General features: G+C 35.3%; 1 protein-coding gene across 3 annotated transcripts; it reads right to left on the bottom strand.

Moving 5' to 3' along the window:
* Positions 1–63: 63 nt before the first annotated feature.
* LOC119838611 lies at positions 64–27,403 on the bottom strand. Of its 3 annotated transcripts, none has more exons than XM_038364605.1 (11): positions 27,246–27,403; positions 18,038–18,106; positions 16,372–17,080; positions 15,086–15,167; positions 12,888–13,029; positions 6,284–6,434; positions 5,545–5,809; positions 4,544–4,734; positions 3,643–3,771; positions 3,037–3,105; positions 64–2,500 (listed from the first exon to the last, which is right to left on the bottom strand). In XM_038364605.1, the coding sequence occupies exons 3-11, from the start codon at positions 16,504–16,506 to the stop codon at positions 2,279–2,281; spliced, it is 1,386 nt and encodes a 461-aa protein (XP_038220533.1). In that variant the 5' UTR covers positions 16,507–17,080; positions 18,038–18,106; positions 27,246–27,403; the 3' UTR covers positions 64–2,278. The 3 variants fall into 3 exon arrangements, with proteins under 3 accessions (XP_038220533.1, XP_038220534.1, XP_038220535.1); XM_038364606.1 differs by having other exon boundaries at positions 5,557–5,809; XM_038364607.1 differs by having other exon boundaries at positions 12,888–13,017.
* Between the last annotated feature and the right edge of the window lie 589 nt (positions 27,404–27,992).

The following is a 27,992-nucleotide window of genomic DNA, read 5'->3' as shown; positions in this document are numbered from 1 at the left end:
GCCCGTATCCGATAAATTAACTAAAATATAATACACCAATAGTCTTGTTAGCACCTTTTTTTATTATTTTTTCTTTTTTATAAAAACGTATTGCAACTTTATAAATTGCTATTATGCAATAAGACGTTCAATATGTTAATCCTTAAAAATAACTTCATATTGATGTAATTTGATCACACATTATTTTAAAAACTAAACATTACAATTATTTTCAGGCTTACAATATACGTTTTTATTTGGGAATACAGGTTAATGTCGTATTTAATTGAGGAAAAACGGTAGATACGTACGTACGTGGCAAAGCTTTCAACCTCCTTTTTAAACTTTTAGAATTTCTCTCAAGTATATACGACATTAGATAACACAAGACAATTTGGTCCAGCTTCAACAACAAATACTTATTTTACAACAGTGTGTTAATAAAATTCAATTGAAAACCACGTGGATACAGTCTTTGGTTAGGACAGAAAGATTCAAATACGCCTTAAATTTATAATATCACAAGCATAAACATTCTCATATTGTAACTCAGTCAAAACATTTTTTTTTATAGATTTTCATAATTTTAAAGCACATATATATTTTGCAAGTAGGTGTATACCGTATTGTAAATAACGCATTATTATAATTGCCAGTGCAAATAATATCTTATAACGTAACAACTACCGAGGGAAGCGCAGGTAGCTAGGAAGCCGAGTTATCAAATCCTACATTAACTAAAAACTTTAAAACGACAAAAGGATACAATGCACGAAATACTATGCGAATATCGTACAGTAATGTACATCGTTAATTTGTCAATAACTACTTATTATACACGTACTCTGTAATACTTTTAGGCATATATCGCTCGTATATTAAATTTCACCTTAAAACTAGGTATTATTAAATCTACGATCAACTCTTCACACTTTCAATATTTTTTCTTGAAGTTTTGCTTTAACGCACATTCAGTGGACGAACGGGAAACTCCACTTACAATTTTGAAAGTAATGAAAATGCACAACCTACATTAAAAGGCACTATAACATGAGCTTATGGCAACACTTGCCTACAATTATACGTTTATAAGTTGTATTGACCTGAATTAAACTAACGAAATACAACGAAGATCACAATAGTATACCAAATCAAACCGTACGCTAACAGAAATGCTTGTAACCTTTGTATTTAGGCATTTATGGAACCTATAGTAGAATACACCCCTCCTCGAACAAAATCATCGACAATTACATAATTAATACACGAAACTAAGTGATCAAACCAAAACGATATATTAATAGACAATCATTAGACATGATACAATCGTATTATCAAATGTATGTACAACCGGCGGATACACAAACGACGATTATTTCAACAGATATCCATCATGTCACAACTCACAATTTGAGCTTAATAAAAATGCAGACACGCATTTTCACCACACTACAATACCGAAACGTACAAAAGATTAATTTACAAACATCACTTTTTCGTATATAGACGACATGATAACGCCAAGTGATGGATTGCCGGTGATCAATTTTTAACTTTCATTCACTTATTTTAAAAATTAAAATAGAAAAAGTAAATCCTTATCCCAGATGCATTTAACACTAGCTCACTGCTCAATTTATTTTCTCTTAGAAGTTAGCCGAGCAGCTAAAGTAAGCATAGTGCAACGCGTGCAGCTCGATTAGCCGCAGCAGTATGCTACTAAAGGGGATGATCCAGGTTCGAAAGTTTCAATTCTCCACCGGCAATCCTATCCAGGAACTTCGAAATATTTCCTAGACAACTATTTAGAGGAGGGGTATCAGTACAGCACTGCCAGCGTCACTCGTGCAGTTCGATCAGTTGCAGCAACGTATTACCGAACGGGTACGTACTAGAGACCAACTATCTACCTGTGTAGCACCACGAGCTGCAGCAGCCTGCTACTCGAGGGAGCGTTGGATAATGGAACTAGTACATCATCGCACAGCCGGACAGATAGCCTTACACGTGCAGCTCAATCAGTAGCATCGTACTACTAACCGCTATAAAACAACTCTCACTTGTAGAGGTGCTGGCTATTTAGGTCTACCTGACCACGACCTGGTTACGATAGGACCCAAGCAGTTCTAGCACGATGCGTGCAACTCATTGATCCGCAGCTGCCGCACTACTCAGCGGGCTGCCAAGAAACGTCGGCTACTACGTAGAGAGGTAGTACAGCGCTACCGACGCGACGCGTGCAGCTGGATCAGCTGCAGCAGCGTGCCTCTCGAGGGGGCGGGCTGCGAGGGGGCGGCAGCTACTTGGAGGAGGGGTAGTAGTAGAGCACCGCGCAGCCGGGCAGCTGCCAGCGCGACGCGTGCAGCTCGATGAGCTGCAGCAGCGTGCGGCGGATGGAGGGCGCGGCCGCCGTGTTGATGAACGCGTCGCGCACCGCCGTCAGCAGCCGCTCCAGGTCGCCGGGCAGCTGCGTCTCCAGGTCGCGCCCGATGTACGTCAGCACGAAGAACAGGTTCTCCGTCTGCAATGTGCACGCACACATTTGTATTGTTAATACCACCGAAATTTTGCCATCGTATAAAATGTCGCAAAAAATTGTGACCACTTTATATTTGAAAGATTAATAAGATAAGCTATAATATTAATTATGACAAATATAAAATTGTGTCTATTTTCCTTTTATTTTTAAAATCGCTATGCTCGCTTTATTCACAATAAATCTTCACGTATAATATAAAGATTTAATATTGCAGTTGTTCATGGGTGGCGTTGATCACCTAACACCGAGTACATCTCCTGGTCTTTTGCTGGTAGTGGTATACAACATTTCTATGTAATGAATGTTCTCAAAAACTGCTTTATCAATTTTGAAGTTTTTTGTAAACTTTTTTACTTTTAAACTTCCTTAGTTTTACATTTGTGGTTTCATTAGTGCCATAATATAGTCGTCCCACATCTACCATACTTTGACAAGGAGCTTATAAATCCTCTTAAAGCATTCTTATAAGAGTCAAGTTTAAGTGTATGTGATATTTACTTATACAACAATATACATACATCACTGGGTGACGGTACGGGTTGCCGGATGCAGTCTTCGCAACACTTGCAGATCAGCGTCAGCAGAACCTGGAATTTTTATGCAATAACGTAAGTCAGTTATATTAAATGATCCCCAATATATTATTAGAGTTGATTTATGTTGAAAAAATAAGAATTTTTTAGGAAATTGCACCTCGTGTGAAATTGTCGACGCTATATAGTTTTAACATATTAATATTTCTATTAATCAATTATATAAAAATATCGTAAAAAAATTAAAATGAAAAACAGACAGATTTACGTACAAGGTGTTCTGTAAATTGACGATTTACTATCACTAATTTATAATTAATTTACTAACATTAATGGAATTCAGTTATCGTATTATTACAACGAAATAAATAATACAAAGCGAACTGCGCACAGAAAACATTACAGTCATGGAAAGTGGGATAACAGAGCGTAAGGCCGATAATAATAAGGCGAAGATTGCATGCGGAGAGTAGAGAAGAATCAAAATTAGAAGCAAAAAATAAGCAAAGTACGACTTAAAAAATGGAGAAAAATTCAATGAAAAGGATGAAGATGAAAGAGATGAGTGGGGATAAAGAAGACGAGCGTGACCTGTCCGGGCTGCGCGCTGGCGCCGCGGCGCTGGATGGCGCGGCGGCGCAGCTGGCAGTACATCTCCAGCAGGAACGACAGGAACGCCATGAGGCGCGGCCGCCCGCCGCCCACCAGCGCGCCCAGCAGCTGCGGCACGCAAGCACCACGCTCGGTCACCACAACATCATTTGTCACTACATACTTTATACTATGTGCTGATAAATGATGCATTAATGTGTATGTATTTATGTATGTGTGCTAAGATCTTTAAAACTACACAACGGATTTTTATGGGCTTTTTTTAATAAAAAATGTAGAACCGAGGGGTGCTGAGATTGATGCTGGTAGGACACAGAAGGCTGATCACCTACTTGTACATAAAGAAAATCAATCAGTGAAACAGATCTATATCATCTGCCCCATACTCCACTAGGGAACACGGGACTTCACAAATTGCAGCTAACTTTACGTTTATTGTCCGATATGAAGAGTTTCATGCATGAAAAAATTCATGTTTCATGTAATGTTTGCATAAAACTCGTAGTGTCAATTTTTGTGTAAAACATGGTGTTATATTGTGTGATTGCAAATGTGCAGCGTCAGCTTGTGTCATCAAGTGTATCACAGTATCAGCTCGTTTGAGTGTCGACTCGTGAACGTCAGCGTCATTTCGCGTTCGTCAGTGTGTCATAGATCAGCTCGTGTAAGTGTGTCAATGTATCATGACGTCATCGCGTGCAAGTGTAAATCGGTACGTTACAGCGTCATCTCGTGTAAGTGTAAGTCGGTACGTTACAGCGTCAGCTCGTGTAAGTGTAAATCGGTACGTTACAGCGTCATCTCGTGTAAGTGTAAGTCGGTGCGTTACGGCGTCAGCTCGTGTAAGCACAAGTGGGCGGTGTGGTGTCGGCGGGCGCACCTTGTCGCGGTCGTGGTACCACTGCTGGCACGTGTTGAGCAGCGACTCGAGGAAGGTCTCGCCGTGCTCGCGCTCCACGACGGCGATGCAGCGGCGCGCGGCCGGCAGCGCGTAGCGCGGCGACTCCACGGCGCGCCCCACCAGGTGCCCCACCGCGTCCATCAGCGTGCGCGCGCACACCGCGTTCGGGTCTGCGCGCACACCGCCGTTACACATACGCAACACTTACATATTCACACCACACCCACTACGATTCATTTATCAACAGCTACGCGTGCATAATATAGACTATACACTGTAGTGATGTGCCTTTAGGCACGAGATGAATAAAAGGAAAACTGGCAAGCTTTCCAAGGCATAATGTTATTGTTATAATAAAAACTGTTGATACACGATTTATTTGGTTATTTTAAGAGATTAGCTATGTATACTTTTCCATAGGATGAGAGAAATGGTCTCCTCTACTATATATCAAATTAGGCAAATAAAAAAAAATATATAATATGTATATTTTGCTGATTAAACGAACTAATTCGTTTTCGGTCTGCGGAACATAACAGATACACCAATGAAACCGTTTTACCGATATATTGATATGAAATAAATATTCATTTATTTAATTTGTATTTACATTTTTATATTATAAGTACAGAACTAAGTGCACATTTGAAGATCTGTTAAATAAAATGCTAATTTACTGCAGAAGTAGCTTTGAAATCTAAAGAATGCTTATTGAAGATAGAGTGCACAAAAGATCATAATCCACCACAACAAACTGCAACACATAACCGAAATCTGACCAAATAATTACAGGCTCTTTATTTACCTTCCTTCGCACAATAAAAACTGTACAAGATGTTTGCGGTGAAAAAAAAGGCAAGATAAACCTTTAAAAGAATACCACGAAACAGAAGCGTCGAATTCAACCCACCACACCCACCCCCGCACCGCGCCCGTGCCCGTGGCCGAGTGCGCGAGCGTAAACAAAACGTCGTACACACCGTCCCTCTCACCTTCCAGGGCCTTATCGATACAGTCCTGTATCTCGGGCGGGAAGGCGCCGAGGTCGCCCGCGTCGGCCGCCAGCCCGAGCGCCGCCATGCCGCTGGCGAGCGCGTCGGCCGACGTCAGCGACTTGGAGCGCTTGAGGCCGGCCGGGAAGCGCGCGCTCTTGCCGTTGCCGTTCGCCAGCGACGCGGGCGGCGACTTCTTCTTCTCCGCCGTCGCCTGCTGCGGCTGCAGCTTGAAGTGCACGCGCGGCCCGCTCTGCGACCCCAACGATTAATGGAATAAATTCTTTATTTTAGAACTACATCAATCCACTGATAATAACATAATTGAAAGAATAACACTAACAGAACTATGAAAGAACAGGCGCCGCAAAAAGGTTTATTGGTCCGTGAGCCAGGCGCACATTCGCACGTTTATAGTTTATACACACCAGACGACAATCAACCCATAAACGAATCTGCAGCTTATGGTCACCACCAAATTTGCACCTGGCTCGCGAACCACTTCAAATACCGTATTATGAAACTCAATCTTGTCATTGTTTGTAATATATATGCGAGAGACATAGTTTGTAGCACGAAAAATATCATATCAACGCATCATAGTATTATAACACGTAGGTGTAACACAAACAGGTAAACTTATAACTTTCCAGGAGAGCCAGTTTTCCACGCACCATAGACACAACCATTCCATAGGACATAGGTCAACCGTCAAACGGTGTATCACCTGCGCGTGCGGCACGTTCCCGCTGGAGGCGCTGGCGAGCAGCGCGTGCGGCGGCATCACGGGCCGGTAGTGCGGCGGCACCTGCGCGTGCAGCACCGCCGAGCGCGAGTGCTGCAGCCCGACGCTCGCGAACCCCATGCCTACTGCCGACCTGAAACGACACGACGTTTCCATTTAAAAGAATGTATTGTATGGAAGGGTCATCCTCACAAACTTTTGCATTTATAATATACGACGCAGACTATAATATAATCAATGTAAATGTTTATATAGAACAGCAACATAAATAATCTGAGGACGATGAATTATTCAGTAAAATCTATTTACTGAGTAATCGAAGTTTAGTTTCAATAGCGATATCATATGTATTATAACGTGCGATCAGTGTATATGTTTTATCATCAGTATAGTACAAATTTCACTTCATGTTAACTAATACCCCATTGTGTCAATCTCCATGTAATCTAAATATTTCACTGGTTACCTTAAGTAAGTAAATTATACATATATTATATTTCTTATATAAATAATAACCTTCGTTTGATTGAATACACCAACAGATTACAACGAGACAAGATGTTATCTCAGTTTAAATAAGTGTTGATAACATCAACTATGTATATTGCTAGCAATCATTTATAGTACTGTAACGCCAATGTACCCCAGTTGCTAATTATAATTCATTCGTCAACATTGTTATATATTTATGGCGAACAATAGTTGCCAGGTGCGATGATATGGACGGAAGTTCTATTCAAAAATTATTTTGTAATATATTATGTTAAGAATTTTAACACGATATCTTAATGGTTTGTTCGCGTTATTCTTTACCCATTTGTGTCAAAGGCTCAAATATATAATCTATAATATAGTCTACAGAAGAATTTCATTTTTCTTTGTTGTTATCAACAAATCCAGGATGTATCTTAGAAAGATAGATGATACAAAAGAATTAACGTCTGTTTTCTTCATCTAGCTAAACCTAGTAAAATTCAGACTGAAGGCCAATCTAATAGAAATGAATTAGCAGAAGTTCAGAGCTTCACCGAAATATGTATCCGATTCCCTTTCCTGCAAGGCACATAAACTATCCTCTGAGCATATTTTTTGGGCGATGGATAATTATTTACAATCTTACTTATAGATTCCCGTCACAATCAACCTCACCCAGTTAGGGCATCGAATCCTCCACACCGCATACTCTATATGCAAATGGACTTCGAAATTAATCCGGAAGTAAGCAACGTAGTGATGAAATATTTCGTGCTTTAAAGTTTAGACAATCGGAGCAACCGATATAATTATGCAAAGCAAATGAAATCAACAAAAACTTCTAAACCATGATTTTTATAAAACTGTATCATTTTGCCGATTAGATCAATAGTGATGTTAATCTTATAGTCCTTTCATAGCTTTATCTACATAAATTAGAATAGAATAAATAGAATCCAAAAATTTTTACAAATTGCATTGATTTTTGAGATGACTAAATATAAACGACTTGAGTGTTATTCTCAGTATGAAACAATAGAATAAAGTAATAAAGATAACATTCCAGATACCCCTAATACAGTGTGATGACCTAAACTGAACAAACACAGTCTGACAACAGTCTGACTGAGAATCTAGACTGCTGGAATTGAACAAGTGGCATATCCTGTCGTTCAGTTAGTGTCTGCGTATTGACTGGCTGACTTTCATCGCTTTGAAGAAAAATAATATGTAATCAAACGAACTTTTATAATTAATATTGTCGGTTAAGAATAATTATGAATAATGATTGCGGATCCTTAATTAAATATACCAGTTGTCCCAAAAGCAGATTTAATATATGATATTTCTTAAGAATCTATATAGCCATCGCAGTTGTTAATATTAAAGTAATAAACCTAAATACATAGCCATCTCGAAACTGGGCTTCAATCAAGTGGAAATAATTTCGATTGCAGTTACTTCAATTCAGGAAAATCATTATTAGATTTGGTTTAGCTGCCAAATTATTGTGCGTCGAATTTTGAGCTGATCAACCCAATAAGTGAAGTGATTACATCAGGTTGCGTGTTAACACAACTAGATTGAAACAGACCGGGTTCATAACAAAATAGAAAATGAATTCTGTTGTACTTGATTGTTATATTGAATTTAATCATCAATGGTTTGTTGGATTACCATTGATGATGATATACTTCAACTTCTTATATATAGTATGGGTTGCCGATATCTTAAGGCTATTTATGTCTGTTTGATGGGTTTCACATATAATTGAATGCTGAAAGGTTGCATATTAATTTCAAACTTGCCTTAAATTTAGCTTAGCCATAGCTACTAAAATTTTGACAAAATTTTCTTGTTAGAATCGTGAACCTCGCAACAACGTTCAAGGCAACGCTAAGAGAAACTAAAAACCTTTTGCAGTGCACACGTAATGCATCGGCAGGAAGCAGACACGTGCATTAAACACGCAATAAATGTATAAGCGAGCCGAACTAAAGGGTATATGCGTATAATATGGAACATTAAATATGCAAGATATAAATCCTATCTCTCATCGTATTCCAGATTACCAGACCATTGAACAGCAGGAATGATGCCACTAGTAAGATTGCAATAGTCACTCCTGATGTTGATCGCACGGTTTTGCAAGAAAATATTTTGGAATTTATCGATGACAAAATAGTTTTAAAAAATACATTCATCGCTTTCGTCAATGTTAAATCGAAACCTTACTTAGTTAAGACGTCAAATGAAATTCAGAATCCAATTACTATATACGCTTAAGATATAAATATGTAATCCGGAATTAAGAAAGCAGATAGACTAACAGCGGTGTTTAATCTACTGGAACTCTACATTAGATATTAAACATTAGTAATGGCCGCTGTATCACCTATGCACTCTGCCTAAGGACGCAATGCATTGTGAGGATACCCTTCGGGCGGTCTATTACGACGGCAAGCCGGCTCTTATAACGCCAATTTGTATGATTCATATTTAATGCCCGAGTTCTATTGCATACACATAACATGTTGCAAACTATATTCTTAATAAGCGTTGTTTTCCCATGGAGAAAGTTGAATAGCTAATATCCTACCTATGTTGAATTAATAGTTTTCCAAGTTTCAATTGAAGAAAATATTTTGTCTTAAATTGTAAAATGTCACGATAGAATCGAATGTTATATGTAATGCATTTGTTATGAAGTAACTATGCAATATATCGCAGTCATTATCAAATATTTTAGCATCGTTTATAATATTAAGTAAATTTCCATAAAAATACATGGATGAAAATGCAGTACCTGAAACAAAAGAGGCACTGTGTCGATAACTTAATGTTCCATTGTCATTGATGGACCCATTAGTGATATCTACTTAACATTCCGACCACCTATCCAAGCGTCATCGATCTTAAAACGTCAAATGCAATTAATATCAAATTATTCCGCTACATATCTACTGCAATTATATTAAGAACTGTATTATCTTCTAACAATTTAGTTAAGTTTTGTTAGAGAATGTCCAATATCAAACCTGGATGCAACGTCTCAGTTCCAGCATATAAAATACTTAATGGAATTGAAGCCAGGAATGTTAACAATTTCCTCGTTGTGGTGTGAGGGTAATTTTCCTAAATTCATTGTTAAGAGTTCGTCGCCGTGTGAATCATATACATGTGGGTGGAAATGTACGGGTCATATTTGTCTGAACGATCAAAAAACTAAGGATTGGAATCATAAACGTAAAGCTGTATTATGTTTTGTCAAAAATCGGAAATAAACACATAACATATTGTTTTGATGTTTCAACGAAATGGCTAGATGTAGTTAAATTCCCGATTCCTTTGCTTCTTTATAAAAGTACTTATATCATTGCGCATTTGCTTAAAAATATGTGGAACATTTATTTTAATGCGATAGAGCTTACAGATCCAAAATACTTAAAAATTCGGGTTACATGAGCAAAATTGAAATTAAAACCTCTTTGCCCTATCAAGTCAAACCAATGATCATAAAGTCTCGCAGTTTATGCTGTGACATTTATCAGGATTAACCTCGCTTGACTTGTTCTAAGTGCTTCATTCACATTCAATATAAAAGTTACATAAATCACCCGCATTGGTCACCTATTTGTTTTCGACTTAATATTGTAAGGTTTCAGGTCTTTCGCTAAATGTCATATCGTAGTTGGTACAATAAGGTCATTGGGGTGACTTAAGACTCTCTTCTCTCGACTGGTTTTACTATAATTGTTTAATAGACATAGGTTCTATTAGAGAAGATAATACTATCAAGTTTGTCTACCCATACTTATTCTTAAAAAACCTTTCAGATAAAGTATACACTGAACAGTCTAGCAGCAACAACAAAGCAGGACTGCCTTAAAGAAGTAAGAAAAGCTTCTCATTTACACCAGTACAATGCATAGTCACTTCTGAAACACTGAATGAAACAAAAATCCATTGGTCGCCTGAGTCATTTTTATAAATGGCAAACGCTATTCATCTAGCTATGGCCTTGATTGGTTTTAACGAGTTCGTGGACAATACCATGGCTGTAAGCTCGTTATAAACAATATGTGACGTAACAGTGCATGAGTTTCGTCTACTTAGACGTGAACATCAACATTAGTTAAACGTTAGTGATCGGGATTTTGAATCTTGACTTAAATGAAAATGTTTACAATCAGTCCCATTCCTAAATGCATAGATATAATATGACGGATAACTTTTGACTTTCAAAGTAATTAAGTATCGAAAAAAATTAGGTATATCATAAACGATTATTATAAGGCGATTTAAAATAATTATTCCGAAACTTTTCAAAAATTACACACCAGATATTGTTACAAGCTACATTTTAAAAAATAAACATAAAATATTGGACCAAGTAATGGGTTTCCACTGACAGGAAATCTACGAAGTAGCAAAGAACATTCAGTGCAAAATATTTCTCCCTATCAAAGTTCAACATAACCATTACACCAAAATAAAGCAGTCAATGACAGGAACGGGAAAACAAACCACCAGTGTTGCCACAACAATGCGAACAAAACAACTCACGTATTTTATACCTACTAATTTAAAGTGAAAAGAAAACGATTTATCATAATATCAATTATTTATACATAGCTCGCTTTGGTTTCTAATTTAATTAATACTTACATATCTGAAGTGGAATATCTCCCGCGAACCATTATAACAAACGTGCAAATAAATAGAATCACACACAATTTAATTCATCACATTAATATAATGAAGATAACACTCGTGTTTTCGCACAAAATATCGCACTCACTCATAAAATCCCTATGCAAACTTGGCAGTCTATGGTAGAACTACGTTTCGACACAATATTAAAAATAGAAATCCAGCTGGCCAAACAAAATGCGCGACTAGAAAAATTGGTCCGACAAGGATTTCGTTGACTGAAAGCGTGAATGAAAAAATTGCGAGGATAGAAATCGGTTCGTTCGTTGCGTTCGTTTTGTTTGGCTGCGTTCGTTGGGATGTCGTATCCCTGAGCGCGTGCGCAGTCCGTGCGCTCCGGCGTCACGCTGCTAGTACCGAATTGGCGCGGGCGTGCTCACGTCATCGCAGCCGCGAACAAAGTGATAACAAAAACTTACAATTGATACTACGCAACTACGCGGCCGGCACCGCCGGAAACATGACTATCTGCGGATCCTCCCGCTACTTGGAGGGCTGCCAACGACGCTGGCCCTAACTACCGCCTTTGACGCGGCGCGCAACAAGGTCGCTTAGAAAGCTCAGTGCGCGAAACGTAAACATTCTCATCATTCGTTGATTGCCGAAAAATTTACATTCGAGAGTAATTCATATAGCCAAAGATAGTACACTGATACTACAGGCACAATATATTTGATTTATCCAGTTGATTTGAAACATTACATCCTTATAATTGACCCTAACGATTGATGCAGTACGGTGTGTAAGCGGTCAGTTAAAGAATTTTTGGATCTCTTTGAATGTAGTATATATCTACAGCATCAATACTACTTTCCCCTCAGATGGTTTTTAAAAATAGAACCCTATGTGTACCCTATATTCATACAAAACTGAAAAACGATTAGTTTTGATAACAACCAAGATACAACTTTATTATGACCCAAATCGATGAGATAAAGATATGGAATAGAAAAGCCATTACATTTTCAATCAATAGCTTCAGTTGAAATTGACTGTTACATCATCTTGTGTTATGAATATCATCCAATATTATAAATCATTACTTACATCATAATCGCTACGTAACGTTTTGCGGTGTAAATATAACAGATCATATGGGCCAGAACCTTCTGCACGTGGTTAGTAATTGCACATATCGTATTGTCGCTTGCACAAAACATTTTAATCAAATAAAAATTTTTCTATAGAATTCAGGTGGTATTCTTAATACATTATTTTATTGCAAAGTTAGAAAAAGAAATATCAATATCAATGGTGTAATAATACTTTACAAGGGAACTGATTAAGGAATTCCTGAAATGCTATAAATGTAAAAGAACGTTGTAAAACTTCTAATGTCGCTACGAGTAACTGATTTTTTTTTCAACAGTCGCATATGTCAACAAAATATATATCTCACCTATTTTGCAGATCAGCCGGTTTGGCCATGGTGAATTCTTTGGCGTGGACATTCAGCTTATTCGACGGCGTCGTCGGCGTGGTGGCGGTCGATGTGCCCGTGGTGGAACCGCTGGTGACAGCCACGCCGTCTGTGCGGACACCTGGTGGTCAACGTTGGTCGTCAAGAGAAGAGGCGATAGGACAGGCGAGATATGTGCCGGAAATCGTGGAGTTCTGATACATGTGAATGCGTGTGGAAAGTGCTGTGTGTGTGTGAAAGGACTGTGATTATAGGCTATAGAAAGTGTCGTGTACCTTTGTACCAGTTCAGGTAATGTTCTATAGTTATGGTTAGGGTTATGTATTAGGTTCGATGGTGCGAGTGGTGTGCCAGTTAATGTTAGTTATACCGAATGATGAACGCATTCATTGTAAGTGTAAGCATGCAGTCATTTTATGAGTAATGGCCATTTTAATAATACATAAGAAAAAGGAAGAAAAACAGGGCAATATAACTACTGTTATCAAGGCATTTCATGCAAGGAGGTTCGATGTACTGTGTACAGTTTTTATAACGCTCTAAGAGAATTTAACTTAAATAAAAATAAGAATCACTATCATGTGATAGTGATTCTTAATAGGGATATTTTAATAAATTTTCAAACATTAAATTAACTCAAAATCTACTCATATTTCTTAGTATTACGTTGTTCTAATTAGTTTGTCTGTATGCCTTATGGACTATACTTATTTTCCTCCTGTCCAACCGATCATGTTCAATTCCTATTTCCACTTTCACTGCATTTGTTACTGATTACATAAATCCTGAGCTCGTATTCGTATGAAATAGAAATGCTAGCTTAAAAAAGACAATCACACAAAAAGCTTACCATAACAAATGTAACAAAGTATATTTTTTTTTTAACAATGGACCAGTCCTCCGAAATTTATATGCGGTCGGTATGCGATGTTGTTGTGTGAATTTTTGCTATTTATGGAACGAAATTCTACTTCATACTTTTTCCAAATCAGTAATATCATAAATGCCAAGCCGGGCGTGCCCTGATCCAAAGAATTGTCGTGGTAAAGTATTTAGTATAAGAAAATTCAGTCACAATTTGTTATTTTAATAAGTAAAAAATGTTTGGGAATATATTTAAATGTTAAATGCATTTATTTCATCAAAACTTATAATTCATATTGAAATTTTCTTTAATCAAGTCCAACTTCTAGCAGTCGCATTAATAGTTGACTTATTTAGAAAATATGCACAACTCTAATTTACTGCAATCTAGAATATTCTCAAATTAGTTTCGGATTAACAAGCTCTATCTTAGCCGTGCGTGTGCGAGCGTCTCGCTCAAATGCGCAACTTTCTTTATAGATTTACAGCTATTGCTAGTAAGAATTATGACCAAAATTTATGATCTTAGCCCGTGATGAAAACAGGGTTTTTCTCTTCTTATTAAGTGGGGCGGGGCCTTCGGCTCCTCCATTCGCCGTACAGGGAGTGTGGCTCCTTACGGGGTGTGATCTAGCCCAATTCGTGCCGATGCATACTCACACAATCTATGACCAATCTAAAGAATATGCGTTGCCACGGACAGAGATGATGCAAGTTTTATATGTGAAAAAAGTTAATGTGAAAATTTCACACACTAAAATCTCAAATACGAAGTTATTACTTTAATTATTTAAAACTTTTTAATTTTCTTTTAATCCATATATCGAGCTACATCGCCTAAATGTTCGAAAATGAATCAGCTAATAGATGGCAAATCGCATGTTTACAAACCTGTCGCATCTGCAGATTGTTCAGTTACAGGGAGAACTACCGGCGGGGGGGATACGGACGCGATAGTCACGGGGGACACTTGGTTCACCGGGCTTGGCACAGGCACCGCTTGTTTCACTATAACCCGCGACATTATCCACAATTCACATCGAAACTTCTACCGGGCGTCACAAATGTCGCCCACCGCAACAAACATCAGACTGTCGACTCGTTCCAAATATGAAGTTTTGTTTATTTTTAATTTTGGCGCCAATTGCTCGTAGTGACGCTCTTCAGCCAGCATTTCCCATACCGTTTATCGATACAAGAGATTGCGAATATCGATTTTTGCAGTGAATATTTAAATTATACCATTTTGCCCCAAGTTATTCATTGTAAGTTAGTAAAGTTAAAACAAAACGAGAATAAAAATGTGTATTTACCTGGTGGTCTATAGATTTCCAGAGTAGGTTTTCCTTTTGCGTTGGTTAAGATCATGCTCCGCCGTTTCCCATTATTCGGAAACTGTGGACATATTTTTTTCTGTTAAATGTCGAAGGAGCTCATAAATTTTATAATTTTATTTTCAGTTATTCAAGTTCTTTTAGCCATACACTACGAATAACTAGATATTTAAAAGAAAGTAATCACTGTAATTGGACCATCTGGACGAGTAGAATAAATTTCAAAAATAAATTTCTCGCAAACATAAAATCTGTACTGTCACGATTTATTTCTAAGCTATGCATAAGACTAGGTATATCTAACATCATCGACGAATATAAAACAGAAATGAGTAAGTATAACTAAAATATTTGCACTGTAATTCGTGTGATATTTCACATAAAAAATTATTAACATCTTCTCAGATGCAAGTGATTCAAAACTTTATGATAGAGTCATCGCTACATGTGTATAAAATCTTGTATATAAAAATCAATTGCTGTTCGTTAGTCTCGCTAAAAGTCGAGAACGGCTGAACGGATTTATCTTATCTTGGTCTTCAAATACCCGTGGGTAGGTAGGTAGGTCTAGGAAAAGTTTAAAAGGTGAGAACAAAGGGGAAAATATGTCAAAACAATATTTTATAGCGTTGCGAAGTTCGCCGGGACAGCTAGTCTATCATAGAAATATTGATTTGCTAAAAGATGTTGATATTAATTAGTAATTTTTAACTATAAAATTTATCTTACGCATTCATATTATCCATCAATACCTATTTATGCTAAAGCTGTATCCATACAGACTGATCAAAGTGGTCAAGGTCGAAGTGCAAAACAACTTCTTTTTACGAATATATTCGCAAAGCAATTTTTCCAGGCACTTATTATGTTCCGTGGTCCAAACGCGTATTGACCTACAGATTTAACTTATTAATTTGGTCAAATGTTTCATAAGAACTACAAAGGCCATCGAGTCTTATAAATGGGACGTAGGCGTAGATTTGTACAGTATCATATCACCCACGTCTAGATTACAATGCCATTAGACATTTGAATATTCTATGACCTAACTTTTACTTTTCGTCTCGATTAATTAGGTATCAAAACGACTGGCTTTTAGCTGTATTATACGTCACATACTGAGCCTCGGGGTTTCGATTTACGGAAGAGAAATAAGCGATTTTGAATTTGACATAATATACAAAACTGACAATATTAATATAATTCTATTTCATAGATTACTACAAGTCATACTTTAGTAGAATAAAAAATCAAGATAAATTTACCTGGTTATGATGCATATTATGATGCGATTGTGGCCGTACAAAACTCCGCTCCCGCATGATAACTCCCGGGGAGGCGAAGTCCTGCACCCGATAGCTCCTCTGCAGCTCCCCGCCAACACCCATTTGTGTCTGCATTTTTGATTCTGGCCGACTTCCGTTAATCCTTTGCCTCGATTCTTGGCGCGTATTTTCAAGATTACGCGCGAAATGGACGGTTTACACTCTTTGGTAGTGACAGATAAGTTAAATATATGTTTTTTTAATAAGAACCACGCATATTTTTATTATTTTGTTTAATTTGATTAATTTAAATAAATACACTAGATGAATGACTAGTATTATAGTTACAATGTCGTAATTTTAAGGTTAATAATTTATTGCAATATTTACACTATGTAAACACTAACTAGTATGTAATATACAGATTAAAAATGCGGATTAGTTTAACCTTTTTGAAAGATTATAGAAAAAAAAATGTTAACAAGACGTGACGTCACGTAAGAGATCTTTTCTCCTTAAATATAAAATCCCTCCTGTGGCCACAAAGGAGGGTAGGTTCGAGAAATTTCGTTTTTACGATTTTTAAGAGCGGTGCAGGATTACTTGGTGCCTGACAGTCACAGAGCGATATTTTTCGAGGGGCAAAGTCCAAAAGGTACAACGCCTGTCTCGAATCGTTTCGTTATGAGGGATCTTCGATACCCCTGATCTGAAACAAACAAATTTTCTTTTAACATTTTCAAGGATATTATACCACTAAAATTCCCTACTATTAAACAATTAATGACACACAAGTTACGTGTTTTTACAATCAAATAATTCGGTAATGCCATTGACTCGTAACGATTCCTCTCGAGCAAATTATTCTCATGTCCAAACTACACCAACAATACTACGTAAAAAGCGGCCATCTATTAGTTGTTTTTGTCCCCCAGCGAAGAGCCAGTCGATAACCTTATGCGAATAACTGTTATGTAGTGATGAGTCAGAATTTTGGTACTGGGAAGGCGTTTTTATATTCCTTCAGGAATCAATATTTCAGTACTAATTTTTTTGTAATAATACATTTGAGGATTAACGAAAGACAAACTTATACAGAAAACTGTAGAGTTAGATATAATATTACAAACAGATATGTAACTACTTTCTGGCTACAGTTTTGTGTAAAAATTATCTTACGAGTTATACCAGTGTATAATAATCAATTGAATGCAGATTTGTTCAACCGTATTGACCTAATTCAATTGCTTACATCCTTCCCTTCAATAATTACCAATAGTGCAGTAGTACTACACCAAATTTGCATTACTTGCGTGCAAACATTCGTACAATATACGAACGTTTATACAAATGTCTGTGACAGGCATAAAGGCATACGACAAACCCGCTTGCGTCTTGTAACGCATTGGCGAAGCCTAGCGGCGCTGCCGAGATTCATTTAGATAGCTCTTTTTTTGCAATGCTAGTATATAAAGTGCCTTTTTCTTTTCTATAATAATATAACAAAGCTGAAGACATTGTTTGTTTGATTCAACGCGCTTATCTCAGGAGGAACAATAGAAAATATTGCAAATTTTACAAAACTTATATTAACTTTTCTTCCTCATATTAACATGGAACACTGGCACACAGCTAGTCAAAAATAAAAAGATACATTACGACTTACCGCTCTCTCGTTGTGCGGATCTGTCGCTCACTGCACTCGAGACTCGTTCACTTTACTCGTATTGGTTCACTGCAACAAAAGGTTTATTTAGTATACAAATATATATTACAATATTCACTGAAGCCAATGGTACTAGGTGAATTTCTTTTAATAAATGTATGTTTGATAGTTTTTACTTTGTCTGAGCATTTGAAGTTGTCGTTAGGTCGAATACTTATATTTTTTTCGAATACCCGAACCCACAAGTGTAGGAAGACATTTGCAAATGTTGAATCTATATTTGAGCGCAAACATTCGTATACCATACGAATGTCAGAACGAGGGACGCGGGAGATAATATGCCGCAAGTGACATCATATTTTTAAAGTAGTAGTTTTAAGTAAAGTTTTAATTCCTTGGCAAAATAAAAATAGAACATAACATACAAAATGCATGTGATATATGTACATATATCACATACAGTTCATGTGATATATCATATACGTATTCTAAGGTACAACAATAACAGACTAGAAAGTTCATAAACTAACAAATCGATCAATAACCTCTAAGCAAGGATAATTGTGAGATATTGAAGTTATAATTATATTTAAAAAAAACATTCTACTAATAACATCTCAATTGTGGTCTGACTAGCGTTTTTATAGTATTTTATTTTTTATCCGTTTATAAAAAAAAACTAGTACAATGAGTTTGTAATTCGAATACTAATGATTTCTGTTGCAACAGAAGACAAAGGACTTTTTATTTAAAAAAATGCGGGAATAAATTTTTATCCAAACAATTACGTACTACTCTTTTAAAATAATACAGCACAAATAAGTGCAAAGTCCTTATCTGATTTTAGGCAAATTAACGTCAATGTCCATGAATTAGATTTAATCTTATCTCTTGTTGAAGAGATAAAAATTATAATATAAATTACTAATTGCATGAAAAATACCAGATCTTATAATCACGTTCCTATATCCGGGATTTTGCCATGATCATACAGTTCTAAGGGATTAAACTCCCTTACTTAACTTATCATATCGCTTAAAACTTTAAAAAATCTACATAGTTTGTAGCACTTAATTACTTATCAAACGCCTGCCTTATTTCATTTTGGAAAAAAGCCGTTACAGTACTGGATCGATATTAGCAAGACAGCTGGTTTTCAAATGAAAAAAAATATAAAATCAGACAGAGATATACAGACAGAAGTCGACGTCAAACTTATGTAGTTTACAACCCTCTTTTTGTGTCGGTGTTAAAAATATTACATTACAATATGTGTCATACAAAACATCAAAAAATTTAAGTATATTCATCATTCCTTCAAAGTTAAAAATATTTTGAAATTAATGAAAAAATACTCCCATTCAGAACAGGCGAAGTTGCATGGGTCAGCTAGTGTACAGGATATAAGAAAGTGAATTGTTATATTTAATGATGACAGTATCCACAGGGTCTTACTTCCGATAGCATTGGGATCTAATTCAATCGAGTTAGATTCGATTGAACACTAAATTGGTACTATTGAAACTAAGACAGCGCGCTATTGTGCTGTGGTTCAAAACTGTATTAATCTCGATCGAAAATTTCGTTCTTCTTAGACAACACCATCGATCTAGATACAAAACTTGGCCAGCGTGGTGGATTATGGCCTGAACCCTCATAGGAGGCCTGTGTCCCAGCAGTGGATACATGTATGTGCTGATGCTACGGATATAAAACTCGATTTTTTTACAAAGTAACAAGGAGGTTGAATTAAAATCACTTTTGGCGGTAAGACCCCAGCTATAAAAGTCACAGATAATATAACATTTATGAAACATCAAATCATCTTGACATTCTCCAAAACTAATATCAGTTATTCTCAATGGACTGTAGAGACTTCGACTAGAAAATGCAGTAGGCGTTGCCGTATGACATCACCATGTTTACCGTGCACGTCTGACACAAGTATACGTAACAGGCGACTTTAGTACACACAAAAGTAATCTTTATATCGAACGACAGTAGTCACAAAGTCATGTAAAATGTTATTTATGTACGGTGAACATGTTTGCAGCATTATATGCTGTATGTCTCAAGGATAAAGGCTAGTTTGCATCGGTATAAGGAGGAATGAAAACCATCTGTGTACATATAAAATACCGAGGTTCTAGGTCAGTGGGCACGTTTTGTTTTTCATCATCAATTAAAAATTAAAAATAACGCAGAATTTGTCTATCATCCTATTGTGCTAATTTTAAAACTTCACGACCATTATATTTAGGCATATCTTGTAAAATAAAAACTAACACATTTGCGAACAAAACATATCATTTTAATTTCATAGCTGGAGACTGAGTCGGTGGTTCGCCTGATGGTTAGCGATCACCACCGCCCATGACCATTCGCAGTGTTCGTGCCTCTGCGAATGCGCAGATAAGAGATAAGGAAGGAAATTACAAACTGGAAAAAGGAATGGCCTGGGAATTGTATGGATAAGGACGCCGGCCTCCGGCTCCCCCACTCATTCTCCGAAACATAGTTGCATGCTACTATTTCACGCCGATCTTCTATGGGGGTATGGTACATTCCTGTTACGAGCTGGCCCAATTCGTGCCGAAGCGTGCTCGACTCCCACATTTTAATTAAACCAAAAAGAGCGAAGATGCCTTGCATTACGATCCAAAGGCACTAGTTACAGAGAATACTAAATATTTATGCTAATACTAATAATAAAAAATTGGTCATGTGTGACTCACGACATATATGTTAATCATTTTCTCTGTAAGTTTAACTGCCTAACTATATAGATATGAGATTAGTATAGTACATACAGACACAAAGCAAAGTCTAAGTAATGGGGTCCCGTTTCTCCTTTAGGCACATAAAATTTTTTTCTTGCTCCTCATATATTTTGATAACATTTATTTTTGTCAATAATTAGTCACATTTGTATAACATATCATTAACAAAATATCTCATCACCCACTTAAATTTAGAATATCTATCAATCCATCAATCTATTTACTTAAGAGCCATTAAAATTTAGACGAAAGCTAAAAAGAAAAACAGATGCCGACGAAAATTCATTTCTGTACTCTACTTTATCTTATCAATTCAATTCGCGTATAATTGTATTATTTTATGAGCCAAGATTATATATGTATTATACAGGTTATTAGCCACATGAATTTTAAATTTAGCTGTCCTTTATAAAATATTCAATATAGGCACTGAAATTTCAGACTAAAGGGCAAAGGATTTTGTTATTTTCCAATTAAAAATAAAAATAAAAATTTGGAGGAAACAAAATCCTGTCAAACAAAAAACAAATGTCCTTTAGTCTGAAATTTCAGTGCCTATAAAAGTTTACTATAAAACGTATAGGTACTTTGTACGTTTTGTAGTAAACTTTACGAAGAAATTGTGTCACATATAGGTTTGTGAATTGTCATAATATTTTTTAAACATTGTACACTTATCGACGATCGGTGACAATACAATAATTTTATGACTTTATTTTATTTTCCTGATTAGGATCGCCAGTATAAATAATTTCTTACTTCCTTTTGTTATCTCTGTATAAGAGCAAGTGAGAGAACTTAGTTGATTCTACTAATAAAGCCTGTTTTTTTAGTTTTGTTAAACTACTTACAAAAATTAATTGTTCTATATAACATGACACAACAGCTCATCTTCTACTATATAAAAATAAGTCGGGTTTTCCTTCCTGACGCTATAACTCCAAAACGCACCAACCGTTTTCCACGGTTTTGCATTCGTTGGAAAGGTCTCGGGCTCCGTGAGGTTTATAGCAAAGAAAATTCAGGAAAAATTTCAACACAAAAGCGGGAAAAACGAAGCCATCTGGTGGCGAAACGGAGTTCGCCGGGTTTGCTAGTGCTATATAATGATATATCATAGTACCTTCTAAACGTTTTGCTATTTTCAAGGCTGCAAATTGTCTTATGTAAGTGAAGTTTAATTTATTTTAATACAGAAATAGCGCCAGTTGCTTTTGAATCAATTATTGAACTTGCAGCGGTTTACTATTTATTGAATAACTAAAGGTGAAGCTGAAGGTACTTCAGCCTACACGTCGAAAGAGAGAACGTTTCTTCACAAAAAATCCTCACTGTGTTATTTATCTAGATAGAATTAGTATTTCAGTTTTAACTATATGTATAGTTAAAATTTTAAGTAATTATATGTAAATTCCTTAAAAAGTATTTATTATCAGAATTGGACTAATTATATTACAACGCCTAGTTCCTAGTCGGATCTTTGGAAAAAAATTCCAATATTTACTTATGTAATTCGATTGTTAAATGCATAATTTTTTCGGAATTTTTAGAATGACACACAATTTCAGTAATGCTTTATCATTTCAAAGTACATATGACCTATTCTGTGTTTGTGTGCAAAAGAAAATTTAGATATAACCGATGGAACAGCGTAAAGTATTATATAAAACAACTATTAAATCATCACACATCTGCCAATATTTTTATACCAAAATAAATAAAGAGGTGCAAACCAAAGATTGCCAAACACAATGACTCAGAAACTCGTTTTGCAAACACCTCTTAAGGTAATCGAAAGTATAATAAAACATACGAATGAGGTTTTGGTTAAGGAGGCAGGTTGATTAAGCTGTTAACTTGAGATAAATAAATTTATATAGTTTCTTTTAATCTATACTAATTATCCGACCGAATTCGGAGGAAGGGCAAAAATTCTTTCGTTGGATAGGTACGTGATGCCTAAGTGCTATATATGTACCACAGGACAACCCGGGGAGGATCGCTAGTTAAGGAATTAAAATATCACGTGAGTTGATTCATTCATATTGTTAAGAGACTGTAAATTTAAAAATGACCTTGCCTACAAACCAATATAAAGAGAAATGCATTTGAGCAACATAATATTTGTTTATTGTCTGGATCCTTGTGAGGCTTATATTAGCACATTATGAATAGTTATGACAGGTGCACCACACGTCATGACGCGCGTGCTTCGCGCCTTTTTTGATTCCCACTGCACGCCTGCGCAACGCCGCCATTTTTGATTTATGCTTGGAATTATTGAAATATGGCTATAATTGTAATTATTAGTGCATAAAATTACTAATAGGATATATGATATTACACACTTGTTGTATTATGTATAATATAGGTAAATTCAATACAATATTTCAATTTTATCTATCATATGTGTAGCTAATTTGTATTTAAAGAGTAGAGGGCGGGGGGGTCGTCGGGGAGAGATCCGTCAAATTTAAAAACAGAATTTTTGTTTGAACGTTGTTTTCCAAATTATAGAATATTTTTTTTATAATTCCTCGAAATGTATTAAGATAGAATGGGAGTCGTGTCATCAAAAAGGTTGAAAATACTGCAGTTGTCTTTTATTGCGAAAAGTACCAAAATCACGCCAGGTACAACTTTGAACATTGCTCATAACAGATTAGATTTCCCTTGAATGCCCATATTTACATAAAAATCTCCATATTGTCTTGGAAACTGAGCTTTTAGCTGTAGTGCACGATACGTAAGAACTTTACATGATAATGTTCGTAGAAATGCTGTAGTGTATTGTATACCCACCATAAAGTTAATCCAAAAATTTCCTTCTGCTATGAAAGAAGACGTTCACGTTTCTCTGCAAATAATGGCTTTTCAGCAATTGATCTACTTTGTTAACAATCAACTTTTGCAATATATATATTTAAGTTTCCCATGGCCACTAGCACATTTACATAAATTCTCTTTTTTTGTTTTTTTTTTTTCGCGAAAAAGGCAAACAAGCAAGCTTCTCTTTAAACTCCACACGATCTTGGGAATTTAACTTCGTACCTATATTACCTACAATGTAAAATGTAATGCTATCGTGAAAGCAATGAGAACGGATGATGGTAATCCAGCCGGTTCGGGGGTGAGTGACCTCACTGAATGGACTGTTGCGAACCGCTCACCAAGCATTGTTCAACAGTTCTCTTTGGAAAAGCAACGTGATTTAGCCGTGTCGAGTTTTAATGTTATCTGTATTTATTCTATGCCTATTTATCGTTTCTTATTAAGAAGGTTTAGAAATGTTTCTAATTAATAGAAAACTATGAACTAGTGATCAGAAGTTGTCTAATCTATACTATTATTATAAAGCTGAAGGGTTTGTTTGTTTGTTTCTTTGAACGCACTAATCTCAGGGACTACTGGTCCGATTTGAAAAATTCTTTCAGTGTTAGATAGCCCATTTATTGAGAAAGATATGTACCATGGGCGAGGCCGGGGCGGACCGCTAGTATAATATATAATGCTGGAAATAATATAGTATGTTTACAGTTACAGTTAAAAATTGTTTTAGTCTTAGTAATTATTGTAAATTATATCTATGTAAAAATAAATGTTTAAGTCCATATATTCTGGTTTTAGTGTTTGAAATTACAATTTAATTTACTTTTATTTAACAAATTTCACATCATCATCATCATCATCAGCCCATATATGTTCACATATTTAACATAGAATGCTCACTTTCAATAAAAAATACATCAGTGTAGTTAACAAAATAACAATATGTAAATAATATATTATATTCGTTTTCCGAAATATTTTTTTTTTTTATTTCATAAAATCAACAGTCAAATAAGTACTGGCACGTTTTTTTTTATTAGAAAACAAAATGAAAAGAAAAAGTAACACAGAGAAGACAAAATATTAACAACATATTCATTAACATTATATTCATTAAAATTTTTGTAAAGAACTGATAAGCATATACATATAAAACGGAATATTAATGAAATGTTATTTTTTTGGCAGTATTTTCATATAGAAACAAAACGTTTGTTTATATTTTATAAAACATTTATAACAAGACAATTCCTACGTCAATAGTCGTCATTTAGGTTATGGTTTCACTGTTTCCCAATACAAATTTGCATTACCTATTCAAATGCTTAAAGCGTTTCGTAAAAAAAAATTATAAATATAAACATACCTAAACATTTAAGAAAGAAGAAGTGACTTAACATGTGAAGTCAAAGACAATATTTTTTTTAAATTAATAAACATCGGAAATAATTATTCTTCATGGACTCTACCTAGTTAGACCAATATGTTAATTGCTTTTATATGTTTATGAATATATCTTATCACAATGTAACACAAATACAAAATTTGTAACAATTCGGTACATTGTATCATTTTCATTTATGTGTCGTTAAATTAACTAGAACTAGTTAGAGTTTAAATTAACCCACAACAACATACATAAATCACGTTTGAAGAAATAGGTAAAATGTGAAAACTACAACGCGGGCGGTTCAATTATTCCTTATTTAAAATAGATGAAACTATTGTCTATACACAAATAACTGACTAATAGAGCCTCTACCACAGAATAAAAAGTACAAGTATCTCTTTGTACTTATTTTGTTTTTTTTTTATTTTTCTGAAACTATTTGAGACATTAAAAATAGTAAATCAACAATAATACCACATTGAACACGTAAAAGCTTATAAGTTGAATATATATGAGATATGTCAACCTAATAATTATTTCTCATAGTATAAAAATAGCGCGTTTTAGTAATAAAAACACAATTTTTTAAACGTACCTACATTATTGAAATCTGAACCTAGACGGTTTATAGCACTGACTCACTGCAAAAATATAACTAAAGTATATATTACAATAGTGTGACCGGCCATTCATATGTAGAGCCTTGAGCAATGCGTAATAGGATTAGAATAATGAGTTGTTATAGGTGTTTATTTAATATTACAAGTATTCTTGGATGCTATTTACTATTCCTACAAGTGTAAGATTCATGTGTATTTTTTTTACTGTTCATAGACAATAGTCATCAATTTTAAAAAGTATTACTTCTTAGAGTAAGAACTCTTTTGTAGGATACATCAAGATGTAACAGTTGTTGGTTATAAATTGACATAAGTTGTTTTTATTTTCTAATACATAAAAAAAAACACGAGCGAGTACGTTGAGAATTATCTAAATTAATAAATAGAATTATTTGTATGTAGCGCCATAATAAATCTGTTATTAATAAAGAATAAAATACAATGTGGTAAAAATCATATAAAGATAGTGTAGTTTAACAATAGGAAAAAGAAGTAATTATATTAAATTACCCAACTAAAATGAGATTATGCGCTTAGACGAGTTAAGCAAATCCATTGATGCGTGCGAGGCGACAAAGCGAGCCGTTTTCGTCAATTTGTTTCAATTGTTATTTTTTACCATATCCACTATATAAATAAAGGCGCTTTTAATAAGTTTTACTCCTTAGTTAAACGAAACATTATAAGTAAAACTTGGCGCAAATGTATCGCCATGTTCCATATTTGTGGAACACCTTTTTTGGCGGCAATTTCGAATAGTGGAAAATTCGATGAAAAAACTTAAGAGTTATTTCATAAAATGGCGCAGGAGTCTAGCTGTTTTTATATGCAAATTGTTAACAAAATAATCAGTTAATTCAACCTTGAAGTATTTTACATAAAAATAAGCCTTATTATAGTAATGATGTCACATTGATAGCATAATAGCACTGACAAAAACTATCTACGACTGTGCGCACCACAATCCACTAGGTATAAAAAATTTCGTATACATTAAATAGGAAGAGATAATATATAAACACTCTCGCGGAATTCTATTTTTGAAAATAGGGTTAAAATCTATGTTTGCGTTTAAAGTTCGTTCTTAATGAGTTATATAGATATAAGCGAATTAGGTACTGAGTGTTATTTTCAATAGTTCAAAACATAATCGACATATATACTCAAAAAATAATATGGTTTTCTACAAGCACGTTGGTAAAAGCCGGCGGCCACCACGCGGGCCGCCAATTCATGATCACAGTAGCACTGCATTACAATAAGCTTCGATGAAACCCATTAATTGGATAACATCATTAACTAGTAATGCGAAGCGCGCTAAAAGAATCGGTATTTAGGCCGACCGTCTGACGGAAGCTAAAGAAAATCTATTTTGTCTAAAGCAATTAGTAGAAACTTGTAGGCGTGGCGCTGCAAACTGCACTCGCTTTCATTCTGCGGTGAAACTAATGCCCATACTGATTTGAATGAAAACTGTAACTAGGTAGACTGAAAGCGTAAACGCACAACCTCTTGCAGCGGCCGAAAATAACACTAATTAAAAATAGATTTAGTGAATATTTGAGAGTACGCAATAAATATATACTTACCAGAATCGTGCGCGCGCGTGTTAACAATAGTGTTGTGTTCGCGTTATATTTCACTGAAATTTTTATATTATCGCGAATGTGTCGCTCGCGCAGATTCCGGTCGTATGGCGCCCGCCCGGGCGGATTGCCGACTGGTGCGTCGCGCGCGCACCCCGGTGTTGCTAGACCAAGTATTTAAATTTCCCTGTCGTTGCAAATAATTATAGAGTATATTACAACCTTAATTCAGTTACTTCTCAAATTAAGTTTTTGTATGTTATTCTGCATTTAACGTTTTAAATAAATATAATTCACTTTTTTCGCCACATGCAGTGCGTAATAAAACATAGAGCATTATTAGTAGATATCTAAAGAAAATTATAACATAGTGTATGGTCTATTTGAAGATACTATATCTTCTTAAAACTATCTTCCTAATGCGAGTTAAATATTATGCTAATTATTTTTGTTATTTCTTCGTACAAACTATTATTTCTCAATATGGTTTGTATGATAAAAAAAAATATATTAACACATACTTCACACAATAATATGAGCAGTAGATGGGATGGGACGCCAGGGATGAAAAATAAGAGAACTCTGGAATTCCTATTATTTTTAAGATAAAATTAAAACCGTTTCAATAATTTTATTATAATATAAAAAACAAAAAATTATACAAACTTACAATTATATAACCTTTCCTCTTTATAATACAAGTATAAACAAACATATATATTCAGTGTTTTCCGTGAATACATGGAAATA

Source organism: Zerene cesonia, unplaced genomic scaffold (assembly GCF_012273895.1).
Source record: "Zerene cesonia ecotype Mississippi unplaced genomic scaffold, Zerene_cesonia_1.1 Zces_u004, whole genome shotgun sequence".
Lineage (NCBI taxonomy): Eukaryota > Metazoa > Arthropoda > Insecta > Lepidoptera > Pieridae > Zerene > Zerene cesonia.
The sequence above is the reverse complement of the archived record's forward strand: the minus strand, read 5'-3'. Positions and strand labels throughout refer to the sequence as shown.

Coding starts and splice junctions, on each gene's coding strand:
- LOC119838611 (XM_038364605.1), bottom strand. CDS start 16,506: ATGCAGACACAAATGGGTGTTGGCGGGGAGCTGCAGAGGAGCTATCGG. Junction 5,810..6,283: donor GGAACGTGCCGCACGCGCAG/GTGATACACCGT, acceptor TTGGGGTCGCAG/AGCGGGCCGCGCGTGCACTT. Junction 4,735..5,544: donor CCTGGAAGGTGAGAGGGACG/GTGTGTACGACG, acceptor GTGTGCGCGCAG/ACCCGAACGCGGTGTGCGCG.